General features: G+C 43.2%; 1 protein-coding gene across 1 annotated transcript in view; it reads left to right on the top strand.

Moving 5' to 3' along the window:
* The window catches only part of LOC141052906 (oocyte zinc finger protein XlCOF7.1-like), a 160,646-nt gene that overhangs the window by 96,447 nt on the left and 40,318 nt on the right, over positions 1-23,881 (top strand). The window contains exon 7 of the mRNA XM_073550226.1: positions 15,571-16,025. Within this exon, the coding sequence (XP_073406327.1) occupies positions 15,571-16,025 (455 nt within the window). The remainder of the gene's footprint in view (positions 1-15,570; positions 16,026-23,881) is intronic.

Below are 23,881 nucleotides of genomic sequence, written 5' to 3'. Positions count from 1 at the left end.
AGTTAGAGTTAGGGTTAGTTAAGGGGGTTTAGGGTTAGGGTTAGGGTCAGGGTCAGGGTTAGGGTTGGGTTTTGGGTCAGGGTTAGGGTTTAGTATGGTTTGGTTAAGGGTTAGGGTCAGGGTTAGGGTCAGGATTAGGGTTAAGTATGGTTTTGTTAAGGGTTAGGGTCAGGGTTAGGGTTAGGGTTAGGGTTAAGTATGGTTTGGTTAAGGGTTAGGGTCAGGGTTAGGGTTAGGGTCAGGGTTAGGGTCAGGATTAGGGTTAGGGTTAGGGTTAGGGTTAGGGTCAGGGTTAGGGTTAAGTATGGTTTTGTTAAGGGTTAGGGTCAGGGTTAGGGTTAGGGTCAGGGTTAGGGTTAGGGTTAGGGTTAGTTAGGGTTTAGGGTTTGGGTTAGGGTTAAGTATGATTTGGTTAAGGGTTAGGGTCAGGGTTAGGGTTAGGGTTAGGGTCAGGGTTAGGGTTAGTAAAGTCATGGTTTGGGTAGTGTGAGGGGCCACCTAAAAATGTTGGAAAAAAACGCAAACGCGGTAAAAACGCGCTAAAAACGCATACAAACGCATAAAAACGCTGCGTTTTTTTCATGCATGCTCATAAAAATGCTTGAAAAAAACGCAGCAGTTGTATGCTTATGTATGCGTTTTTTCAATGCGTTTTTTTGCGGGAAAAACGCGCTGGAAAAAAAAGCAAGTGTGAAACTAGCCTAAGATGCTTCCAAATATGGAAAACCCTGGATCCATCAGCATTTTTGAAGGTTTTACTCTTGGTGAGATTTAAACACGCCTTACACAGGCCACATGGAAAAAACCCTGGATTAGCTACTTTCCCATTTTTTATAATTTTACCGGCATCATAATGACTATGGACCAAAAGGTCCTTAAAATTGGCTGAACGCCGTGCCACACATTGAGGTGTCTCCGGTAAGATCTGTTTTAAGATAGGATCAGTTAATAAGATGTTCCAATGTCGTAGGATAATCTCCTGCACATTCTGCCACTGGCCATTGAACGTTGATATAAAACGTACCTGTGTATTATCTTCTTCTATCAATTTCCTTTTCCCACCAAACAATAGTTCGTTCCTAGGAGTGGTTGAAGCTCTTTCATACCCTCTCTGGATCATTCTACGGCTATATCCTCTATCCTTAAATCGCATGGTGAGCTCCTGACTTTGTTTTTCAAATAGAAAGGGATCCGAACAGATTCTCTTTGCCCTTAGAAATTGGCCAATGGGGATACCACGGATGGTACTTGCTGGATGGGAAGAATCAGCCATCAAATAGGAGTTAGTGGCAGTAGGTTTTCTGAATATATCCGTGTGGAGTATTCCATCCGATGATGCCTCAATCCAAATATCCAAAAATTCCAAAGACCTGCCTCTTTTAAATGTAAGTTTCACATTAATATCATTATTATTTAATTTGTGAAACAACTTTACCAAGTCCACATCCGTACCCTCCCACACAAAGAGAATATCATCGATATATCTCATCCAATTTTGTACTTTTCCCATTTCCTCCAAATTATCTCCCATGAAAATGTCCCGTTCCCACGCTCCCAAAAAAAGGTTAGCGTAGGAGGGGGCACATGAAGCCCCCATAGCTGTACCTTGTAATTGGAGGTAGATTTTTCAATTAAAAGTAAACACATTATGTGTCAGAACAAATTCCAATAGGATTAAGATGAGATCCACCAGATGTCCATCAATATTGCTCGAGCGTAGAAACCAGGATGTGGCCGCCAAACCATCTTTGTGCCTTATTGAGGTATAAAGATCTTCCACGTCCGCAGTTACAAGAACCATATTATCCTCCAGTTGTACCTGGTCTATACGTTGTAAAGCCTGATTCGTATCCCTAATGAAAGATGGAAGGGTAGAGACAATAGGTTTCAAAAAATAATCTACCACATCAGAGACAATCTCACAGAGACTCCCATTTCCGGCCACAATTGGTCGTCCTGGGGGATCCAAAGGATTCTTGTGTACCTTCGGGATGAGATAGAATGTTGCCAGTCTAGGTTGGAAATCCCGAATCTTCTCCAGAAATGCTTTAGAGACTAACCCATCACAGAACACCTTTTCAAAAATAGAAATTAAGGTCTGTTGGAAGGAACATACTGGGTTATACGTTAACCTCTGATAGCAAGATTTATCGTCAAGAAATTTCATAGCTAGACGTTCGTACATCTCAGTTGGCCATACAACTAAGTTACCCCCTTTATCAGCGGGCTTGATAACCACATCATTCAACATCTGTAAGTCCTTCAAAGCCAAACATTCCTCAGTAGTTAAATTATCCTTATTATATTGATTATGTGCCAAATTTTCTATATCCCGTATGACTATCCGGGTAAATACTTCAACCGTAGGGGATACACTTAGTGAGGGGAAAGTCCGAGACTTAACAAAAAAACCGGAGGGGACAGTACTCACCTCCTTCAATGTATTTTCCTCCAAAAGAGATTCCAAAACCTGTATGGCTTCATTTTCCTCAACCGTATCCAAGAGCAAATGGCTCCCATCTTTGGGTTTAAAATGTAATTTCTTTAAAATAATCTTGCGAGCAAAAAGGTGGAGATCCTTTATGGCAGTAAAGGCATCTAGATGAGAGGTAGGAGAAAAGGTAAGACCCTTTTCTAAGAGATCAATTTGTATTGATGTTAAGGGGTGTGAAGATAAATTAATCACCTTCAAATGATCCCTGGATTTCCTAGATCTTTGTGTCCTATTGAACATCTCTGGATATTTTCGTTTTGCTCCACTTCTTAATTGGAAATCCCTCTGTGTTATTGCTCCATTATAGGACCTACTACTTTCACTCCCAGATGCACTAGACACATCAGAAACTTCCTGAGATCTCTGTGTAGAACCACCATCAGACTTCTTCTGCTGCCAACGGTATACTTTATTCATGTCTTAATCTTTAGTATCCCTTAGAAATTTTTTGAGTTTCCCTTTACGGACTTCATCTTCCCATTTATCCACTTCTATGCCCAAATCCTTGAGCCATACTTCAAGGGAATCCTTGGTCATACTACTTGTTAATGTTTTATAAATACCCTCCAAATCATCATCCAGCACTTTTAGGGATAAAGTATTGTGTTCTATGATGATTTTGATAAAGTCCAGCGAACAATTAGATGCCGTACTCACCCATCTGGTAATTAAATCATCATTATTCAAATCAAAAGTAGGGTAAAGCTGAACCCTCAATCCCCTAGGGATAATTTTTTTACCCAAATAATTTTCCAAAGCTGCTCGATTCCACCAGATTTTAGTCTTTTTATGAAGGGCATTTTTATATTTGAGCATGAGTTCCTTATTAGACGTAGAGGCATCCTGGGAAACGTACAATGCATCTTGCTTAAATAAATTCACGGCTTTAGAGCGCCAAGTCTGTTTCTTGGCCAAAAAATCCATGGCTGGACAATCTGTTAAAAAACAGCAAACACTAATATAACAACAATAGTCCAATTAAGATAAATAGGGCACTTCAACCAATGATACACAACAAATCCCACATGTCACATAGTAGGAAAAAGAAGAGATCCCACAATTAGTGTTGAGCATTCCGATACCGCAAGTATCGGGTATCGGCCGATACTTGCTGTATCGGAATTCCGATACCGACTTCCGATATTTTTTCAATATCGGAAGTCGGCATCGGAATCGGAAGTTCAAAGTTGATTGACAGCCTGACGTCATCATGATGCGCGGTGTGTGCGCATCATGATGCGCCGTCATTTCGGGCCTTCCGGGGGTCTCTGCCGGCCTGCCGGGGGGCTGTGCCGGCCTGCCGGGGGGCTGTGTGGACTGCCCGGGGTCTGTACCGGCCTGCCGGGGGGCTGTGCCGGCCTGCCGGTGGTCTGTGCCCCCCGGCAGGCCGGCACAGCCCCCCGGAGCCTGCACAGACCACCGGCAGGCCGGCACAGCCCCCCGGCAGGCCGGCACAGCCCCCTGGAGCCTGCACAGACCACCGGTAGGCCGGCACAGCCCCCCGGCAGGCCGGCACAGCCCACCGGAGCCTGCACAGACCACCGGCAGGCCGTCACAGCCCCCCGGCAGGCCGGCACAGACCACCGGAGCCTGCACAGACCCCCTGGCAGGCCGGCACAGCCCCCCGAAAGGCCCGTACAGACCCCAGAGAGGCTGTACAAGGCAAAAATAGGGTTTTTCTTATTCCGATACCGGAAGTCCCATAGACTTGAATGGGACTTCCGGTATCGGAATCGGCGATACCGATACTTTTTTTTAAGATCGGCCGATCCATTCCGATCCGATACTTTGAAGTATCGGACGGTATCGCTCAACTCTACCCACAATATAATATAATAAACAAGGTATATACTTTATTGAAAAAATCACTAAAACCAGCGTGAAATAGCAGCAAGATTGCCATGAAGAGGACACATCGCAAAGGACTTTATCAGGACTATATATGCATGCAGCATGGCATGTAAACATGCAATAAACATATGGTTACATGAAAAATATATATATGTAAAGTATCCAGTGCTATTATAGTAAATGCCTAAATACGAGCTCTATAATAGAGTAATCCCCAGACACAATGGCAGTAGCAAACACCATAAAAAAGCCCATACTGCAAAGAGAGATATACCATACCATTGTTAATGAAGTCCTAATAATGCCCAGTAACTCGGCTCCATAGTAGCCATCTAATGAAACTGGTATATAATAAACCGGGTAAGGGTAAAGGAGCAGAGTAAATAAATATATCTACCTGTGGCAGAGCGGTGTCCCCACACCCCGACGAGCGTTTCGCCGCCTGCTTCTTCCGGGGGCGTGTCTATCGGCGGGGTTACTATGTTTTTAAATCGCAAATGGCCAATCATAGAGAGACGGCATTGGTAAGGGGCGGGGTCTATCGGTATAGTCGGCGTCATGCGCACCCGCCCCTCACCCCGCGTCTGCTTCCTGCCGGCGCTCAATGACGCGGCAGCCAGAGATGTTCAATAGTACACAAAGATCTAGGAAATCCAGGGATCATTTGAAGGTGATTAATTTATCTTCACACCCCTTAACATCAATAAAAATTGATCTCTTAGAAAAGGTCCTTACCTTTTCTCCTACCTCTCATCTAGATGCCTTTACTGCCATAAAGGATCTCCACCTTTTTGCTCGCAAGATTATTTTAAAGAAATTACATTTTAAACCCAAAGATGGGAGCCATTTGCTCTTGGATACGGTTGAGGAAAATGAAGCCATACAGGTTTTGGAATCTCTTTTGGAGGAAAATACATTGAAGGAGGTGAGTACTGTCCCCTCCGGTTTTTTTGTTAAGTCTCGGACTTTCCCCTCACTAAGTGTATCCCCTACGGTTGAAGTATTTACCCGGATGGTCACACGGGATATAGAAAATTTGGCACATAATCAATATAATAAGGATAATTTAACTACTGAGGAACGTTTGGCTTTGAAGGACTTACAGATGTTGAATGATGTGGTTATCAAGCCCGCTGATAAAGGGGGTAACTTAGTTGTATGGCCAACTGAGATGTACGAACGTCAAGCTATGAAATTGCTTGACGATAAATCTTGCTATCAGAGGTTAACGTATAACCCCCTATGTTCCTTCCAACAGACCTTAATTTCTATTTTTGAAAAGGCATTCTGCGATGGGTTAGTCTCTAAAGCATTTCTGGAGAAGATTTGGGATTTCCAACCTAGACTGGCAACATTCTATCTCATCCCGAAGGTACACAAGAATCCTTTGGATCCCCCAGGACGACCAATTGTGGCCGGAAATGGGAGTCGCTGTGAGATTGTCTCTGATGTGGTAGATTATTTTTTGAAACCTATTGTCTCTACCCTTCCATCTTTCATTAGGGATACGAATCAGGCTTTACAACGTATAGACCAGGTACAACTGGAGGATAATATGGTTCTTGTAACTGCGGACGTGGAAGATCTTTATACCTCAATAAGGCACAAAGATGGTTTGGCGGCCACATCCTGGTTTCTACGCTCGAGCAATATTGATGGACATCTGGTGGATCTCATCTTAATCCTATTGGAATTTGTTCTGACACATAATGTGTTTACTTTTAATGGAAAAATCTACCGCCAATTACAAGGTACAGCTATGGGGTCTTCATGTGCCCCCTCCTACGCTAACCTTTTTTTGGGAGCGTGGGAACGGGACATTTTCATGGGAGATAATTTGGAGGAAATGGGAAAAGTACAAAATTGGATGAGATATATCGATGATATTCTCTTTGTGTGGGAGGGTACGGATGTGGACTTGGTAAAGTTGTTTCACAAATTAAATAATAATGATATTAATGTGAAACTTACATTTAAAAGAGGCAGGTCTTTGGAATTTTTGGATATTTGGATTGAGGCATCATCGGATGGAATACTCCACACGGATATATTCAGAAAACCTACTGCCACTAACTCCTATTTGATGGCTGATTCTTCCCATCCAGCAAGTACCATCCGTGGTATCCCCATTGGCCAATTTCTAAGGGCAAAGAGAATCTGTTCGGATCCCTTTCTATTTGAAAAACAAAGTCAGGAGCTCACCATGCGATTTAAGGATAGAGGATATAGCCGTAGAATGATCCAGAGAGGGTATGAAAGAGCTTCAACCACTCCTAGGAACGAACTATTGTTTGGTGGGAAAAGGAAATTGATAGAAGAAGATAATACACAGATACGTTTTATATCAACGTTCAATGGCCAGTGGCAGAATGTGCAGGAGATTATCCTACGACATTGGAACATCTTATTAACTGATCCTATCTTAAAATAGATCTTACCGGAGACACCTCAATGTGTGGCACGGCGTTCAACCAATTTTAAGGACTTTTTGGTCCATAGTCATTATGATGCCGGTAAAATTATAAAAAATGGGAAAGTAGCTAATCCAGGGTTTTTTCCATGTGGCCTGTGTAAGGCGTGTTTAAATCTCACCAAAAGTAAAACCTTCAAAAATGCTGATGGATCCAGGGTTTTCCATATTTGGAAACATCTTACATGTACATCCAAGGGGGTAATATACCATGCGGAATGCCCTTGCGGGAAAGTATATGTGGGGCTCACCACAAGAGAGTTTAAACTGCGAGTACGAGAACATGTTCTCGATATTGAAAAAGCGGCCACGGTAGAGGATATCACTTCTTTAAAAAGCATACCAAGACATTTTAAGGTATATCATGATTGTAATCCTCGGGGGTTACGTCTGAAGGCGATTGATCAATGGGATTTGGGCTTTAGAGGAGGAAACTTAAGTAAGGATCTAGCCCAATTGGAATGCAGGTGGATTTACCGCTTAGGTACCCTTAGTCCTATGGGTTTGAATGAGAGTATGGGTTTTTCTTCCTTTTTGTAGAGGTATTTCCTTTTTATGGCGGGTTTTTGTTTTTAGTGTTTTTCTTGATCTGATTTTAATTATTTCTTTTTAGTTTTATTTAGGCCTTCTAGAGAGTTTTCCTGTGATTATTACGTCGGGGTCGTCTTTGGATGCAAGCATGGAGTTGAATGAAGAAGCCTTAATCGTTATCGTATATATTGCCTCATCTTGTATTTGTCTCTCGTACCATTGTTGGTGCATATGTCCAATGTTCCATGTTTTTTATTGTCATGTATCCTTTACATTAGTTGTAATTCAAGAGTATAGTCTTGTTACTTGAGCGTAGCACTGTCACTTTGGAGCTCCTTATTTGGAGAATAACCCATTCCCCTCTTTTTTATGGCCCTGGTGGGTCCTTTTATAGTCCTTATATTTTTAAGGATAAGCACTACTATTCCATTTGTCTTCTACATACACTTATGATTGTGAATTGATGGTGATTTACCATATTTATTATTCATGTCACTTGATGTTTTTATATTAATATAAAGAATTTTCACATTACCCTTTTGTCACTTTTTTTGTTGTATGTTCTTTTCTTTTTGAGTGTAATTCAATATATAGATAGGAACGTGTTCATCTAGGAGTTTTTTCTGTGTTCCATCTGCTTACTAGAGATATACCATACTGATTTGGAGGTTCCCCTACTCCCTTTTTTCATTTATCTATATCCCAGGTTTATGTTTTTCACGATAGGTATATGAGCGGTTCCGTTTGTGGCTTCATTCTCCTTGTGCCGAGGTAATCGGTGGTGCGCATGCGCATCCTCTTTCACTCCGAGGTTTCCAATGACGCTCACACACTGACGCGCAGCCCTTGTGGCTGCCGCGTCATTGAGCGCCGGCAGGAAGCAGACGCGGGGTGAGGGGCGGGTGCGCATGACGCCGACTATACCGATAGACCCCGCAACTTACCAATGCCGTCTCTCTATGATTGGCCATTTGCGATTTAAAAACATGGTAACCCTGCCGATAGACACGCCCCCGGAAGAAGCAGGCGGCGAAACGCGCGTCAGGGTGTGGGGACACCGCTCTGCCACAGGTAGATATATTTATTTACTCTGCTCCTTTACCCTTACCCGGTTTATTATATACCGGTTTCATTAGATGGCTACTATGGAGCCGAGTTACTGGGCATTATCAGGACTTCATTAACAATGGTATGGTATATCTCTCTTTGCAGTATGGGCTTTTTTATGGTGTTTGCTACAGCCATTGTGTCTGGGGATTACTCTATTATAGAGCTCGTATTTAGGCATTTACTATAATAGCACTGCATACTTTACATATATATCTTTTTCATGTAACCATATGTTTATTGCATGTTTACATGCCATGCTGCGTGCATATATAGTCCTGATAAAGGCCTTTGCGATGTGTCCTCTTCATGGCAATCTTGCTGCTATTTCACGCTGGTTTTAGTGATTTTTTTCAATAAAGTATATACCTTGTTTATTATATTATATTGTGGGATCTCTTCTTTTTCCTACTATGTGACATGTGGGATTTGTTGTGTATCATTGGTTGAAGTGCCCTATTTATCTTAATTGGACTATTGTTGTTATATAAGTTCCTTAAGGTGTCAGGATTTCAACATCTGATTCTCCATGGAGGAGTGGGAGTATTTAGAAGGACTCAAAGATCTGTACAACGACATCATGATGGAGGTTCCCCGGCCCCTCACATCACCAGGTAATAGACAGGACTAAATACACATATATTATCTGTATGTAAAGAATTAATTCAGTCCCTGTATGTGTTTCCTCCAGTTCTATCCAGTAATAGGACAACACCAGAGAGATGTCCCCGTCCTCTTCTTTCACAGAACTTTACAGAAGAAAATCCCAATGTTCCTCAGGATCATCAGGTAGATGGAGAGAAGGTGTCATGAGATCTCCCCTATGATGTGTAGACGGCTGTGAAGGTCTTGTGCTCAGTCTTGCGTTATCCACCAGTATTATATGTTTTATACTTGTGTAATGAGAACGGTGGAGATGGCAGGATTAGAGCTGATCATAGATGTGACTTCTCCATCTGTCTGTGACTTTTACAATATTTTGTTACAGGGTAAAGATCAGACCCATATTAATACTACAGAGACATATATGAGTGGTGCCGAGTGGTTCAATGAATGGTTGAATGAGGGGATTTCTACAGATAAAATCCCAGGTGAGTAGGAACCACTAAATGCAGAGAAGTCACAGATTCTTCTCAGTCACTGGCTGTGGCTGCTTTATTGATGGTGTAGTACAGCCATATCATAATCAACTAGTCACCATACTGCCACAAAACCTCTACATGCTGCTCCACGCTAAATTGTCCACATTGCTTTAGGCTTGGATGGACCTTTTTTTCAGAGCAAAATTCATTTTATAGGCAGGAGACTCCACCCTAACTTTGAGAATTAAACAATGTGGTCCCTTAGCTGCTCAGATCTCTAAACTACGAAGTCAAAGGATGGTGTATGTAGAATGTGCTGACCATTTAGAAAATCTTAAAAAAAAAAAAAAAGTATAATCCACATGATGAATCTCTAAGAGAAGGAGGAGGGTGATGACACTGTTGCATTACTAGAATCCTGGCATCTTACTGAATAAATCTAACTTCTCTCCCTTCTGTGCTTTTGAATCTGCTCACAGGGTCCCTACAAGACCAAGTCCAGTCTTTCTGGCCAAACTTCGCTTTGTTTCTTTTATTAATTGTTTTCAATTAATTGTTTGGTAAAATGAATGCTGTCATCCAAAACTACAATTTATCCCACAAAAAAGAAGCCTTTAAATGTCTATGTTGAAGGACACGCCCCAAAAAAATGATGGCCCCTGGAAGAAAGGAAGGGGAAAAAGTGCAAAAGTGAAAAATTGACATTGTCATGAAGGAGAAAGATACCGTATATAGTCACTTATAAGCTGAGATTTTCAGCCCATTTTTTTGGGCTGAAAGTCCCCCTCTCGGCTTATATGCGAGTCATATAGCCAGGGGGTAGGTGGGGGAGGGGGAGCAGTGGTGTCAGATCATACTGACCCCTTGGCGTGTCTCTGCAGCCCACCTGCTTGTCCCACGTTCTCCTTTCCTTCCTACAGTGGTCACATGGTACCGCTCATTAAAGTCATGAATATGCACATATTTATGACTTTAATGAGCGATACCATGTGACTTCTGAAGGAAGGGAGACCGTGGGAGAACGGGGCTGCAGAGACACGCCAGGGGGAGGCAAGTATATGCTTTATTCACCTGTCCCGGTTCCAATGCTGCTCGCCGCTGTCTGCCTGCCGGGTCCCTCTGTCAGTGACGTAGTCAGTGCATGCCCTCTGCCTGAAGAGTTGCTGACAAAGGGACCCGGCGGGCAGACAGTGGCGAGTAGCGTTGGAACCGGGACAGGTGAATATCTCAGGTGCTGGGTCCTGAGCCATTGGTGACACCTGACCCCCATAGCGTGCCGGTGTCTCTGCCTGCTCAGCACACCGGCACCTGGCCCCTAGGGACAAGATGTATGTCTTTTTCTTTTTAAACACCTGCAGTAGCGGCAGCAGCATTATATGGGGGCATGATCTATGGGGCATCTTATGGGGGCAGCATATGGGGTCATAATCTATGAGGAATCTTATGGGGTCAGCATATGGGGGCATATTCAATGGAGCATCTTATGGGGCAGCATATGGAGGCATATTCAATGGAGCATCTTATGGGCGCAGCATATGGGGGTATATTGAATGGAGCATCTTATGGAGGCATATTCAATGGAGCATCTTATGGGGGCAGTATATGTGGGTATATTGAATGGAGCATCTTATGGAGGCATATTCAATGGAGCATCTTGTGGGGGCAGCATATGGGGGCATATTCAATGGAGCATCTTATGGGGCAGAATATGGGGGCATATTCAATGGAACATATGGGGGCAGCATATGGGGGCATATTCAATAAAGCACCTTATGGGGGCAGCATATGGGGGTATCTTCAATGGAGCATCTTATGGGGGCAGCATATAGGGGCATATTCAGTGGAGCATCTTATGGGGGCAGCATATGGGGGCACATTCAATGGAGTATCTTATGGGGGCAGCATATGGGGCATATTCAATGGAGCATCTTATGGGGGCATATTCAATGGAGCATCTTATGGGGCAGCATATGGGGGCATATTCAATGGAGCATCTTATGGGGGCAGCTTATGTAGGGATATTCTATGGAGTATCTTATGGGGCAGCATATGGGGCATAATCTATGGAACATCTTATGGGGCCATAACCTTTATGGAGCAGCATTTGGGGCATATTATTCTATGGAGCATCTTATGGAACTATTATTAACCTTTGTGCAGCATTATATGTGGCATATTTTGTATGGAGCATCTTATGGGGCCTTCATGAACTCTATCGACCTTTATATGTGGCTCCTGATTCAATATGGCTATTCAAAAACATTTAACCTACTGATGTCTCAATATATTTTACTTTTATTGGTATCTATTTTTATTTTGAAATTCACCAGTAGCTGCTGCATTTTCCATTCTAGGCTTATATGTGAGTCAATAAGCGTTCCCAGTTTTTTGTGGCAAAATTAAGGGGGTCGGCTTATACACGGGTCGGCTTATATACGAGTATATATGGTAGATTGAATTACCAAAAGCTTCCATGTTAGTCCAGAGATTTAACCATTAGTATCTAATTTATTACTGAAGAAGACTGTTGGGACTGAGTGAGAGTGTTTTAGTAGATATTGTCTATCATCACCATATGTTGTCTACAACAATTGGCACCCCAGATTGCTCTTATTTAATCCCTTCCCGCAGCCAGTTTTGTGTTTCTGTCCAGGCCCCATTTTTCATATCAGACATGTCCCCTTATGTGGGAATAACTTTGGATGTTTCTTCTGATCCTAGTGATTCGAAGCTTACTTTTTCCATAACGTATTGTACTTTTAGTCGTAGATCGTGATCTAAATGTTTTGGGATGAAAATTTGTGAAAAAGTACTAATTTTCAAGCCATCAATTTGTATGACCTAAAAACATACCCCACAGCAAATAATTAAGAAATAACATTTCCCGTATTTCTACTTTATATACGCATCATTTTCAAACCTTCTTTCATCATTTTTAGTAAGTTGCAATAGTTAGATTGATTAGCAGCAAGTCTTAATACGTTGAGAGAGATTTAGAGAAATGTGAAGTCACTTTTGAGGTGGCTTTTAAGGGCCTATATTTTATAAAACTGCTCTCCTCATACTATCCTAAGCCACATTCAACAAGTTTACAAACCCTTTAGGTGCTTCACAGGAGCCAAAACCAGCTGGAATGCAAAAATGAAAAATTCCTTTTTTTTCATTAAAATGTTGAATGATTTTTTTCATTTTTTAAAAAAAAGGTAAAAGGAGAAAATAGACTGAACATACAGTCTTATGTTAAAGTTTGGGCACCCCTATTAATGTTAACCTTTTTTCTTTATAACAATTTTGGTTTTTGCAAAAGCTATTTCAGTTTCATATATCTAATAACTGATGGACTCAGTTAGATTTCTGGATTCAAATGAGGTTTATTGTACTAACAGAAAATGTGCAATCTGCATTTAAACAAAATTTGACAGGTGCAAAAGTATGGGCACCCTTATTTTCTTGATTTGAACACTCCTAACTACTTTTTACTGACTTCCTGAAGCACTAAATTGGTTTTGTAACCTCATTGAGCTTTGAACTTCATATCCAGGTGTATCAAATCATGAGAAAAGGTATTTAAGGTGGCCACTTGCAAGTAGTTCTCCTATTTGATTCTCCTATGAAGAGTGGCATCATGGGCTTCTCAAAACAACTCTCAAATGATCTGAAAACAAAGATTATTCAACATAGCTTTTCAGGGGAAGGATGCAAAAAGTTGTCTCAGAGATTTAACCTGTCAGTTTCCACTGTGAGGAACATAGTAAGGAAATGGAAGAACACAAGTACAGTTCTTGTTAAGCCCAGAAGTGGCAGGCCAAGAAAAATATCAGAAAGGCAGAGAAGAAGAATGGTGAGAACAGTCAAGGACAATCCACAGACCACCTCCAAAGACCTGCAGCATCATCTTGCTGCAGATGGTGTCACTGTGCGTCGGTCAACAATACAGCGCACTTTGCACAAGGAGAAGCTGTATGGGAGAGTGATGCGAAATAAGCCGTTTCTGCAAGCACAGCACAAATAGAGACGCCTGAGGTATGCAAAAGCACATTTGGACAAGCCAGTTACATTTTGGAAGAAGGTCCTGTGGACTGATGAAACAAAGATTGAGTTGTTTGGTCATACAAAAAGGCATTATGCATGGAGGCTAAAAAACACAGCATTCCAAGAAAAACACTTGCTACCCACAGTAAAATTTGGTGGAGGTTCCATCATGCTTTGGGGCTGTGTGGCCAATGTCGGCACCGGGAATCTTGTTAAAGTTGAGGGTCGCATGCATTCAACTCAGTATCAGCAGATTCTTGACAATAATGTGCAAGAATCAGTGACGAAGTTGAAGTTACGCAGGGGATGGATATTTCAGCAAGACAATGATCCAAAACACGGCTCCAAATCTACTCAGGCATTCATGCAGAGGAACAATTACAATGTTCTGGAATGGCCATCCCAGTCCCCAGACCTGAATATCATTGAACATCTGTGGGATGATTTGAAGCGGGCTGTCCATGCTCGGCGACCATCAAACTTAACTGAACTGGAATTGTTTTGTAAACAGGAATGGTCACAAATACCTTCATCCAGGATCCAGGAACTCATTAATAGCTACAGGAAGCGACTAGAGGCTGTTATTTTTGCAAAAGGAGAATCTACGAAATATTAATGTCACTTTTATGTTGAGGTGCCCATACTTTTGCACCGGTCAAATTTTGTTAAAATGCAGATTGCACATTTTCTGTTAGTACAATAAACCTCATTTGAATCCAGAAATATAACTGAGTCCATCAGTTATTAGATATATGAAACTGAAATAGCTGATGCAAAAACCAAAATTGTTATAAAGAAAAAAGGTTAACATTAATAGGGGTGCCCAAACTTTAACATATGACTGTATGATTCTGGATGCTGTTCTGAATCCGACATTACCCTAACTATGGTTGTACACTAATATTTGGACACACGGCATGGCTCAGAAGAGGACATTTGGGTATTGATGGCTCAGAAGAGGACATTTGGGTATTGGAATTCAGAATTGCTGGAATAGTTTGCAGACCCCTTAACATGCCAGAATGACAAATCTATAGGTGTAGTGACAGTTGTGACCCCATAGGCACTTTTTTTTGTAAATTGATACTGTGGATGTTGGAGTGAAATTTGCAAACACATTGTGCCCATCTTGTGCTTCTGGAGACACGTACACCCTATAATAAGAGGATTCATCCTGCTACAGGAATGTTAAACATGTGGATGCTAAGTGTGATTTACACACACTGCAAGGATCAGAAATGGGGATTGCTGTATTGGTTTATGGAAGACATGTTGCTTTTGAAGAGTCATTGAGCTGCTAGTAATGTGGAAAGGAAACCTATTTTTCGATAATGGACCTAAGTAGGAGCCTTGCTTTTTGATGGATGAGTAGAAGTTTGAATTGGTATAATTTTTGGCTACTTAATTTTTTTAGGCTTTTTATTCCAATATTTGGGAGGCAGAATGAACAAAAACAGCTGAACATCATGATCTACTGGCACATGGTTTCAAGTCTAGTGTTTGATTGTGAACTGTTGTTATCTTACTGAATAATTTGAAATGCAATTTGCTATCAATATTTTTTGTACAAATGTTGTAAAGTTATAATTAAGGATAATTAATTAAAAAATTATTTGACTTCATTCTTGGCAGATAATTGTACCTGGAGATCAGAAGGACAGCTGACATCATTTTTTAACATGGATGACCTTAATAACACACAAGATTCAATTGAAGTGAAAGCTTTTTTTCCAGATATTCCATCATCCTTTTACAGTGAAGATTTATCATCTGATCAGGTCCTATCGTCTGATTCATCACAAACTATTTGTAAAAGTCAAAATGAAAGTGCTCTTACAGCAGAAAAGACATTTTCAAGTTCAGAATGTGGAAAAAGTGTTTCCCTTATAGAGTCTCTAAAAAATCACACAAATGAGGAAATATTTTCTTGTTCAAACTGTGGGAAATATTTTAAAGACAAAAAAAATCCTATTAAACAGAAGAGAACTCACACACTGAAAAAGCCATATTCATGTCCAGAATGTGAGAAATATTTTGCAAATCAATCAAATCCTGTTTCACACCAGACAATTTGTACAGAGAAAAAGCCATATTCATGTTCAGAATGTGGGAAAAAATTTGTAATGAAATCAACTCTTGATATACACCAGAAAATTCACACAGGGAAGAAGCAATATTCATGTCCAGACTGTGGGAAAAAATATATCCAGAATTCAAATCTTCTTATACACCAAAGAATTCACACAGGGGAGAAGCCATATTCATGTTTAGAATGTGGGAAATATTTTAACCAGAAATCAAATCTTGTTGTACACCAGCGAATTCACACAGGGGAGAAGCCATATTCCTGCTCAGAATGTGGGACATATTTTAAAGATAAATCAAATCTTGTTGTACACCAGAGAAGTCACACAGAGGAGAAGCCATATTCATGTACAGAATGTGGGAACTATTTTAGGCACAAATCAAGTCTTACAAGACATCAGAAAAGTGGGGGATGTTTTACATAAAAATGACACTTTGTTAGACATGAGAGAAGACACGCATGGAAAAAAATGTTAATCTATCTGTGAACAATTTTTTTTATTTTGTCTGTTAGAACAATAAACATCTTCAAATGGTGGTGTGACCCAAATTTTTTAAAATTACTTTGTATGCTGAATATACCCCCATGATGCATCATCAAAACTACATATGGCTGGTGTCAGCTTAATCCTAAACTTTTGACAGTGCTTCCTTTTTTACCTATATTAAATAATTATCTCTGGTGTCAAATGAATCCTAGGTATGATGATGAATAGTTACACTTGAATAGAGTATAGAATTTTGGAACGTATATTAGACGATAGTGATTCATTTATTGGTCCTACTGCCATTTACATTTTGCTGGAGCAGAGGTCGGGCCATCATGTTCCCTCACCATGGCATTAGATGGCCAGGATAACATTATCTTAGGGTGGTTTCACATTAGCGCTTTTTAAGCGCACGCACGGCCGGGGGTAGCTCCGCCCCCGAGCCGGCTCTCTGCCCGGCGTGCCCGCCCCTTGCTTGTAGCGCCGCCTCCTAGCGCACAGCGGCGCCTGCGATCGGCGCACCCTATCTTTAGCATAGGGTGCGCAGATCGTGCGCAGGCCGGGCGCTAGTTGCGCTTTGACCTGTGCTGCGCACTTTTGACAGTGCGCCGTGCGCGCCAAAATCAAACTTTTCGGATTTTGGCGCGCACGGCGCACCGTCAAAAGTGCGCAGCGCAGGTCAAAGCGCAACTAGCGCACGGCCTGCGCACGATCTGCGCACCCTATGCTAAAGATAGGGTGCGCCGATCGCAGGCGCCGCTGTGCGCTAGGAGGCGGCGCTACAAGCAAGGGGCGGGCACGCCGGGCAGAGAGCCGGCTCGGGGGCGGAGCTACCCCCGGCCGTGCGTGCGCTTAAAAAGCGCTAATGTGAAACCACCCTTACTGTTGCAATTTCTCACTAATAAAGCCATAACTTTTTTTTTTTTTTAAATATATCCCTTTTTTTTTTTTCTTTTAAAAGGGTTGTTCCATGAACAAAGTACATTTTTATCAATAAATCTTGCACAATAAATAAGCTTCACAATCAGATGTATTAAAAAATTTTTTTCCTGTGCGGAGATAACCTTATAAATGTGCCCCTGCTGTGTACTGTGTAATGGCTGTGTCTGACGGTACAGGAACATGGTCTGATCATACCACAGCACCTGGGCACGGGAGGAAGCAAAATAAAGCATACAGGCAGGACAGGACGGGATCACAGCGGCTGCTTTATTTGAGGTAAAATATTGCTCAAAAACAGAGAGGAAAATGTTTTAACTTACAGAAAGAACCATCCGTGATGCCATGCTGTCCTGTGAAATTACAATAAAATGCCACCATATCTTTCCCTTCCTGGAATACTGTGGTAATATTATCTATACAGAGAACCTGTACAGAAATATTAGGGCTACAGCAACATTACATAATTTACACAGACAAGGTCCTCATATTTAGGCAGTTTCTATTATTCTCACACGCTCATTAAAATATGAACAAGATCAGTGAGTCTTAGGCTGAGTTCACACGTGGCGTTTTTTTCGCGTTTCCGCGGCGGTTTTAACCGCGCGATTTTGCCGCGAAAAATAAGCATCCCATGCATTCCTATGGGATTCCGCAATGCTGTGCTAATGCTGCGGTTTTTACTGCGGCGGAATCGCTTCGCGGTAAAAACCGCAGCATGCTCATTAATTTGCGAAATCGCGGCGATCCCGCACCCATAGGAATGCATTGTTCCGCTTACTTCCCGCATGTGGCTGTGCACACCATGCGGAAAGTAAGCAGATCAATTGCGGATGGTACCCACGGTCCGGAGGAGAGGAGACTGTCCTCTGGGCTTTGGGTACCATATCCCTGTAAAAAATAGAATTTAAAAAATATTGTTATTCTCACCCTCCGACGTCCCGCGCAGTCTTCCCGCTTCTCTTCACGCTCTCGTTCCCAGTAGTCCTTTGCGAAAATGCCCGCGATGGCGTCCGTTCTCGCGGGATCGCGAAGTCTTGCGGTCATTCGCGCGACGTCATCGCGAATTACCGCGAGACATCGCGATCCCGCGAGAACGGACGTCATCGCGGGTATTTTCGCAAAGGATTACTGGGAACGGATGCGCGGGACGTCGGAAGGTAAGAATAACACCATTTTTTTTTTTTTTTTACATTCTATCTTTTACTACTGATGCTGCACAGGCCGCCTCAGTAGTAAAAAGTTGGTCACACTTGTCAAACACTATGTTTGACGAGTGTGACCAACCTGTCAATCAGTTCTCCAAGCGATGCTACAGATCGCTTGGAAAACGCGAGTATTTTACAAGCTAATTACGCTTGCAAAATGCTAGTTTTTCCGCGGGAAAATAGCGGGAATTTAAAATGCGATTTTCCCGCGGACTGGAATTCCGGAATTCTCGCGGTAATTTCCGCGAGAGTTCCGGTACGTGTGCACTTAGCCTTATTATTCCGAGCAGAGAAGCTCCAGAGACAATGACCCCATCCCGGTCTTATACGCTGGAGTACAGGCCCTCAGTATCCAGCCACGGGGCCCAGATTCTCTCATTTTTTACTTTAGCGTTTAGAATAAATCCCTTTCTCATACAGTCCTGTAGTAATGACTTTGCTAATCACGTTTTGTAAGAGGGCTAATCTGAATCTATCTAAATTTTATCAATTTATGTGCAAGAAGCAATAAACGTCCTACCGCAGTTTTACCGTGTGTGTAGTATCATTTCTTTTACATACCCTAACAAACAAAGCTTGGGGTCTCCGACCAAACCTTCTGATTATGGTATATTTACAATTGTAGGTTGGGCCACTCAACACTGTTAGCTGCTTTGTGCGGCATCCAATGAGAACATGGTTCCTCCTCTGTAATTATCTGATGGCTTAAGAGATGTCTAATATTTGCAGAGGTTTTTTTTTATTTTTCAGTCATAAATATGGTTTTATACTGATGTATGATAGAGAATAATACTATATTTAATCTATTGGCCAGTACTTTTCCCAATATCTAGACATCAGCTGTCAAAAGATGGACAGGCCATTATGAACCTGGTAGGAAGGCATCTTTACAAGCCTTTGGCAAGACTACAATTATGGCATCCTGCATTGAGAATGGCAAAGATCCCCTAACTAGAGATTTATTACATAGTTCAGCTAGCTTGAGTGACAAAATCTTTATCTTTTATATAATTTCCTTGGAAAGCCATCCACCCCATCATTTTTTTCAGTGGTCATAGACTTGATCGCAACCTCAAATTCTTCCAAGCTCAAAGGCGCATTAGAATAGTCAGGCCGTCTTCTCGTTCAACTGAAAGTATTCAGAAACTTTGTTCTTCATTGCTCCCTCACTATCAATCAATGGTAACCAAAAAAGGTTCAGCTTCCAAAGTTTAAGTTTCAGAACCATTACATCTGGGATACATAGGACCACGATGAGAAGAGTGGTTTGATAATATTTTCGAAAGATAGCCAATACTATGTATGGCTATGGAAATTTGCAAAGATCCAGTATTCTTGTAAGTTATTATTTTGCAACATACATCAGGTCATTAATCTATAGTTCCACAACTACATAACTCATCGCTACATCAATGACATCCTCGTCCTCTGGTTAGGGGATAAATCAAAGACTTAAATAAAAACACACTAGGACTCAGACCTAATCAGGTATACCAAGCAAAAAGAAATTGTGCTGTAATCTATTTTCTACGTCATCTATGTAATTAGTTTTATATAAATTGTTTTGTTAGACACAGCTGACCCCAACATGTCTGAATCTGTAAGTGATTAGTGCCCGTGCATGGACAAGGATAGTGAGACTCCCAGCGTACTTGATAAAGTCCAAATGATAGTGTAAAACCCAGTACACAATATCATTAAAAAGCCACAATATTTATTGTAAATTCATAAATAATAGAGAAGGTTCATAGAAAATCTCTGGGTCTGCAAACAGTCGTAGATTCTCTCATCCGAGAGTTTATGCAAATGACACTCCAACAGCCGCCAGTCAGTCAGTGCAGGGGACGTGGTTACAACCGCCACTCTCTATACACAGAGCGGTGACAGAAACTGAAAACAGAATGTTGCCAGGGAGAATAAAATTAATTTCCTCACCTCAGCAGGGGTCTATGTGCCGACACCGGGCAGGTTGAGAATGCTATTAACCTGAAGATTAACCCCAAAGCTGCAGGTTAAAAACATTTTTTCATGTGACTGATTCCCGTTAAGTAGTATAGAATTGCATGTAACAATTCACATTACAAAAAATTATACAAATATAATTGAAAAAACAAATTACAGTTGTCAGAATTATGCAAAGTAGAAAGACTTCAAATTGCATGTGTTGAATGTGTATATATATATATTCTGTACAGTTTGTGAAAATGTTATGTAGGGAGGGGGACCTGACGGAGAGAGATCTGCCTTTAGTGGTAGGCAGAGGGATAGCTCAGTGTAGGAATGGAAGCACTGAGATGAAGAGGAAATGGGTGCCGTGCTATAGAGTGACCATTAGAGGTCAGTGGGGAGCGAAGAAGAACGTGGTTATGTAATTGCCAGGGGTCAAGGTCACTGTCATTGGTCAGAGGTCTCGGTCAGGTGATAGTGGGCGGAGCTACCAGGGCAAGTAGTATAAAGGCTGAGGGAAGATTCCAGAAGCTTGAGTCAGCCAGGGGAGCTCACTAGATAGGAGGGACTGCTGTGAAGTGAAAGGCAGCGGAGGGCCCTCAGAGAGTATCTGACAGGAGAGACGGTCACAGGGGGTGGCCCAAACGACAGGAGCGGCAGACAGATATGGTCTGGGAGTGACAAGTAACGGTGTACTTTGATTGGTGAAGCACTGTGGCGAAAGTGCCTAGGGCAGCCACAGTGGGAAGAGCCGCAAAGGACGCCACGAGGGTGAGACCAAGAAAGTGGAGGTATCCGGGTATGTGAAAAAAAGGAAGTGCGAAAGTCCTGTAGTGAAGTGTGGAAGTCGTCAAAAAGGCGGTGAATAAATACGGACCTGTTGAACTCAATTTCTGTCTCAGTCTCCAGTCTGTCAGCGTCAAGAAGTAGGTCACCCACCATCCCTGCTGGTCTCCCTATCTCTTCCATCATCTCCTCTACCCCAGTCCGGCCCGAACCCTACATTTGGCGTAGTCGGCAGGATAGCCGCCACCAATACTACAACTTCAGTGGCAAGCCTGCGACAGAGGAAGATAAAAAGACTTGAGTTGCCTGGTTGTGGATTACAAATTTGGGACTCGGTTCCGGCCATCAGAGGAACTGGAGCGGTATTGGAACTGAAAATGGCTGTGGTGATTTGCCAGCAAAAGAAGCAGACACAGGCGTTTACAACTAAACTGGATGACCCAGGGCTATATCAAATCCGCCCCTGGGGGGAGTGGTGTTCATCTGGAGAGAACTGCCCCCTCATGTTGGACCCTGGAAGATGAGTGGAGAAACCCACCGCCACACCACCCAAGAACGGGAGTGGCACAGGTGGAGAGACCTGCTGCGGCTGTTTGGCGCCATTCAGCCACTGGACCCCGGACGGAATGAGACGTTGCAGCTGTCGGGCTATCGGGCACCTGGACTGTCGGTGGCGCCAGGAACTGGAGACTCGTCGGGAGACCTGCCTAGGGAGCCTCCCTGCTGAACTGTCGGGCCTGGAGGCCGGCCCTGCCGGATGGCGGGGTGAAAATCAATGGCCGGGAAAGGAGCGATGGAAAAACCTGCTGGGGGCCGCAGCGGCTGGGAAGGTGAGCGGGTCCCCGGCCCTGCCAGCGGCACCCCAGGCAGACCCCGTCCCCATGCTCCATGTTGCAGATAGATCTCGGGGCCCTGACATCGGCCCGCTCTGGATGACGACGGGGTCCCCACTGTCGCTCCATCGGTTTCACTCCCGGTCACTGCTGTGATCGGGCCATCAGCTGCAGTGGTTGACTTACTGGCAATCGCGGTCGCTGCTTCATCTGCGGCCCTGCCTGCGGTTAGTTTGCCGGAGCCTGTGGCCGCCTTGAGTTCAGCTGCAGCCTCTCCCGCGGCCACGCCAACTTCACCGCTAAAGACGGCTGCGGCCTATTCACCACTGGAACTTGTGGCCGCTTCTGCCCCGCCCTCGACCGCGGCCCGCCCACCGGACTCTGCGGCCTATACCGGACCCTCCGCTTGGGTTGCGGAGGTCATCCAGAAAAAGAAGGCCAGGGAACGGGAGATCTGGGGGCTGCTGCATGAAAAAGGAGAGGCTGGTATGGCAATTCCACATTCCATCGGGAGGCTGGTGCACGCGAACCGGGAAAAAGGGTATGGATTCATCCGGGACCTTGCCACTGGTGAAAAGGTATATTTGAATGTGGTGTCTATCCACCATGGCCGGGCTCTACAGGAGGGAGACTTAATCTCTTACTATAAGGAATACTGCCCCCGCGGCTACTACGCCGTTGCGGTGATTGCCTGTCCTGAGGACTACGTGCCCCCGTAAAAGGGACTCAGAGACACCCCAAGAATCCCGGGACTTCACGGCCGTGGAGTCCTTTGCTGAGTTGGCGGAACAGCGGCCTCAGGAGATGGCCTTAATGCAATTGAGTGCAACCATTTCTTTATTTGATATGTAAGCTGCTTTTTGGTATGCACCTATTCAGACTAGTTTTAGATGTGCCGTCAGTTTTTTCTGTCATTTGTATGTTAGCTTTCTGACTGAGCACTCCGCCTTTCATCAGGCTGTGATTTTAATTACATCCAATCACATTTTGGTTCCTATCTTCCTATAAATACAGACTTTACCATGTTATTAGCCAGAGGTTAGTTCACACTAAGCAGTTAGTATAGGGACCCGTTCAATGAGATCACCTTGACGTTGGTGAATGGGCTCACATCTTTTGGCCAAAATTTGTGCTAAGTATCTAATATGTTTTTCTAGATTACAAAAGCCATTATGCTATTCGTATTTCACATATTTCATATTTGATATGCCTTAATGCAATTGAGTGCAACCATTTCTTTATTTGATTTGTAAGCTGCTTTTTGGTATGCACCTATTCAGACTAGTTCTAGATGTGCCGTCAGTTTTTTCTGTCATCAGTCTCCAGTCTGTCAGCGTCAAAAAGTGGGTCACCCCCCATCCCTGCTGGTCTCCCTATCTCTTTCATCATCTCCTCTACCCCAGTCCAGCCTGAACCCTACAGTTACATAAAGAAAAATAATTGTGCTCACTCCATAATCTAAATTTACTTGAATAAACCACATGGTGTAAACAAGTGTAAAGCGTATTTCGAGTAATCTTTCACGCATGTCTTCCATCTGAGGATCGACAAATGTCATGAAAGGCTCATATTTGTTTGGCTATGACAAGTGCAGATGTCTCAGCAGGTGTGTGGGGTCGTAATTGGTGATGAGCGAACGTGCTCGGATAAGGTGTTGTCCGAGCATGTGTAACGTTGGTGGGAGATCACAGATTGCTTCTGTCCTCCCCCACCAGAAAGGACTGGCTTGGCGACGGGCCATATAGAAAGAGCCCCCATTGCGTGCAGAGAGAGCCGTACCAGCAAAGCAGAGCCATGCCAGCAGAGCAGAGCCAAGCCGGGTGCTGCAGCAGCCAGGGAGAGGAATGCTCCGTCCGGGGAGCACCAGCGCCACACAGACCAGCTAATGCTGTCGCCCACCATCAACAGCGGGGACCGGAGAGAGATGGGTAGTGTATGCCCGGTGACCATCATAAAGCCAGGTGCCAGATGCTTCAGGATCATGAGTATCGTGCACAGGCTGCCTGAAAGAGACTGGGAGCATGACCG

Source organism: Dendrobates tinctorius, unplaced genomic scaffold (genome assembly GCF_039654945.1).
Source record: "Dendrobates tinctorius isolate UK_male_01 unplaced genomic scaffold, ASM3965494v1 ptg000164l, whole genome shotgun sequence".
NCBI lineage: Eukaryota > Metazoa > Chordata > Amphibia > Anura > Dendrobatidae > Dendrobates > Dendrobates tinctorius.
The sequence above is the reverse complement of the archived record's forward strand: the minus strand, read 5'-3'. Positions and strand labels throughout refer to the sequence as shown.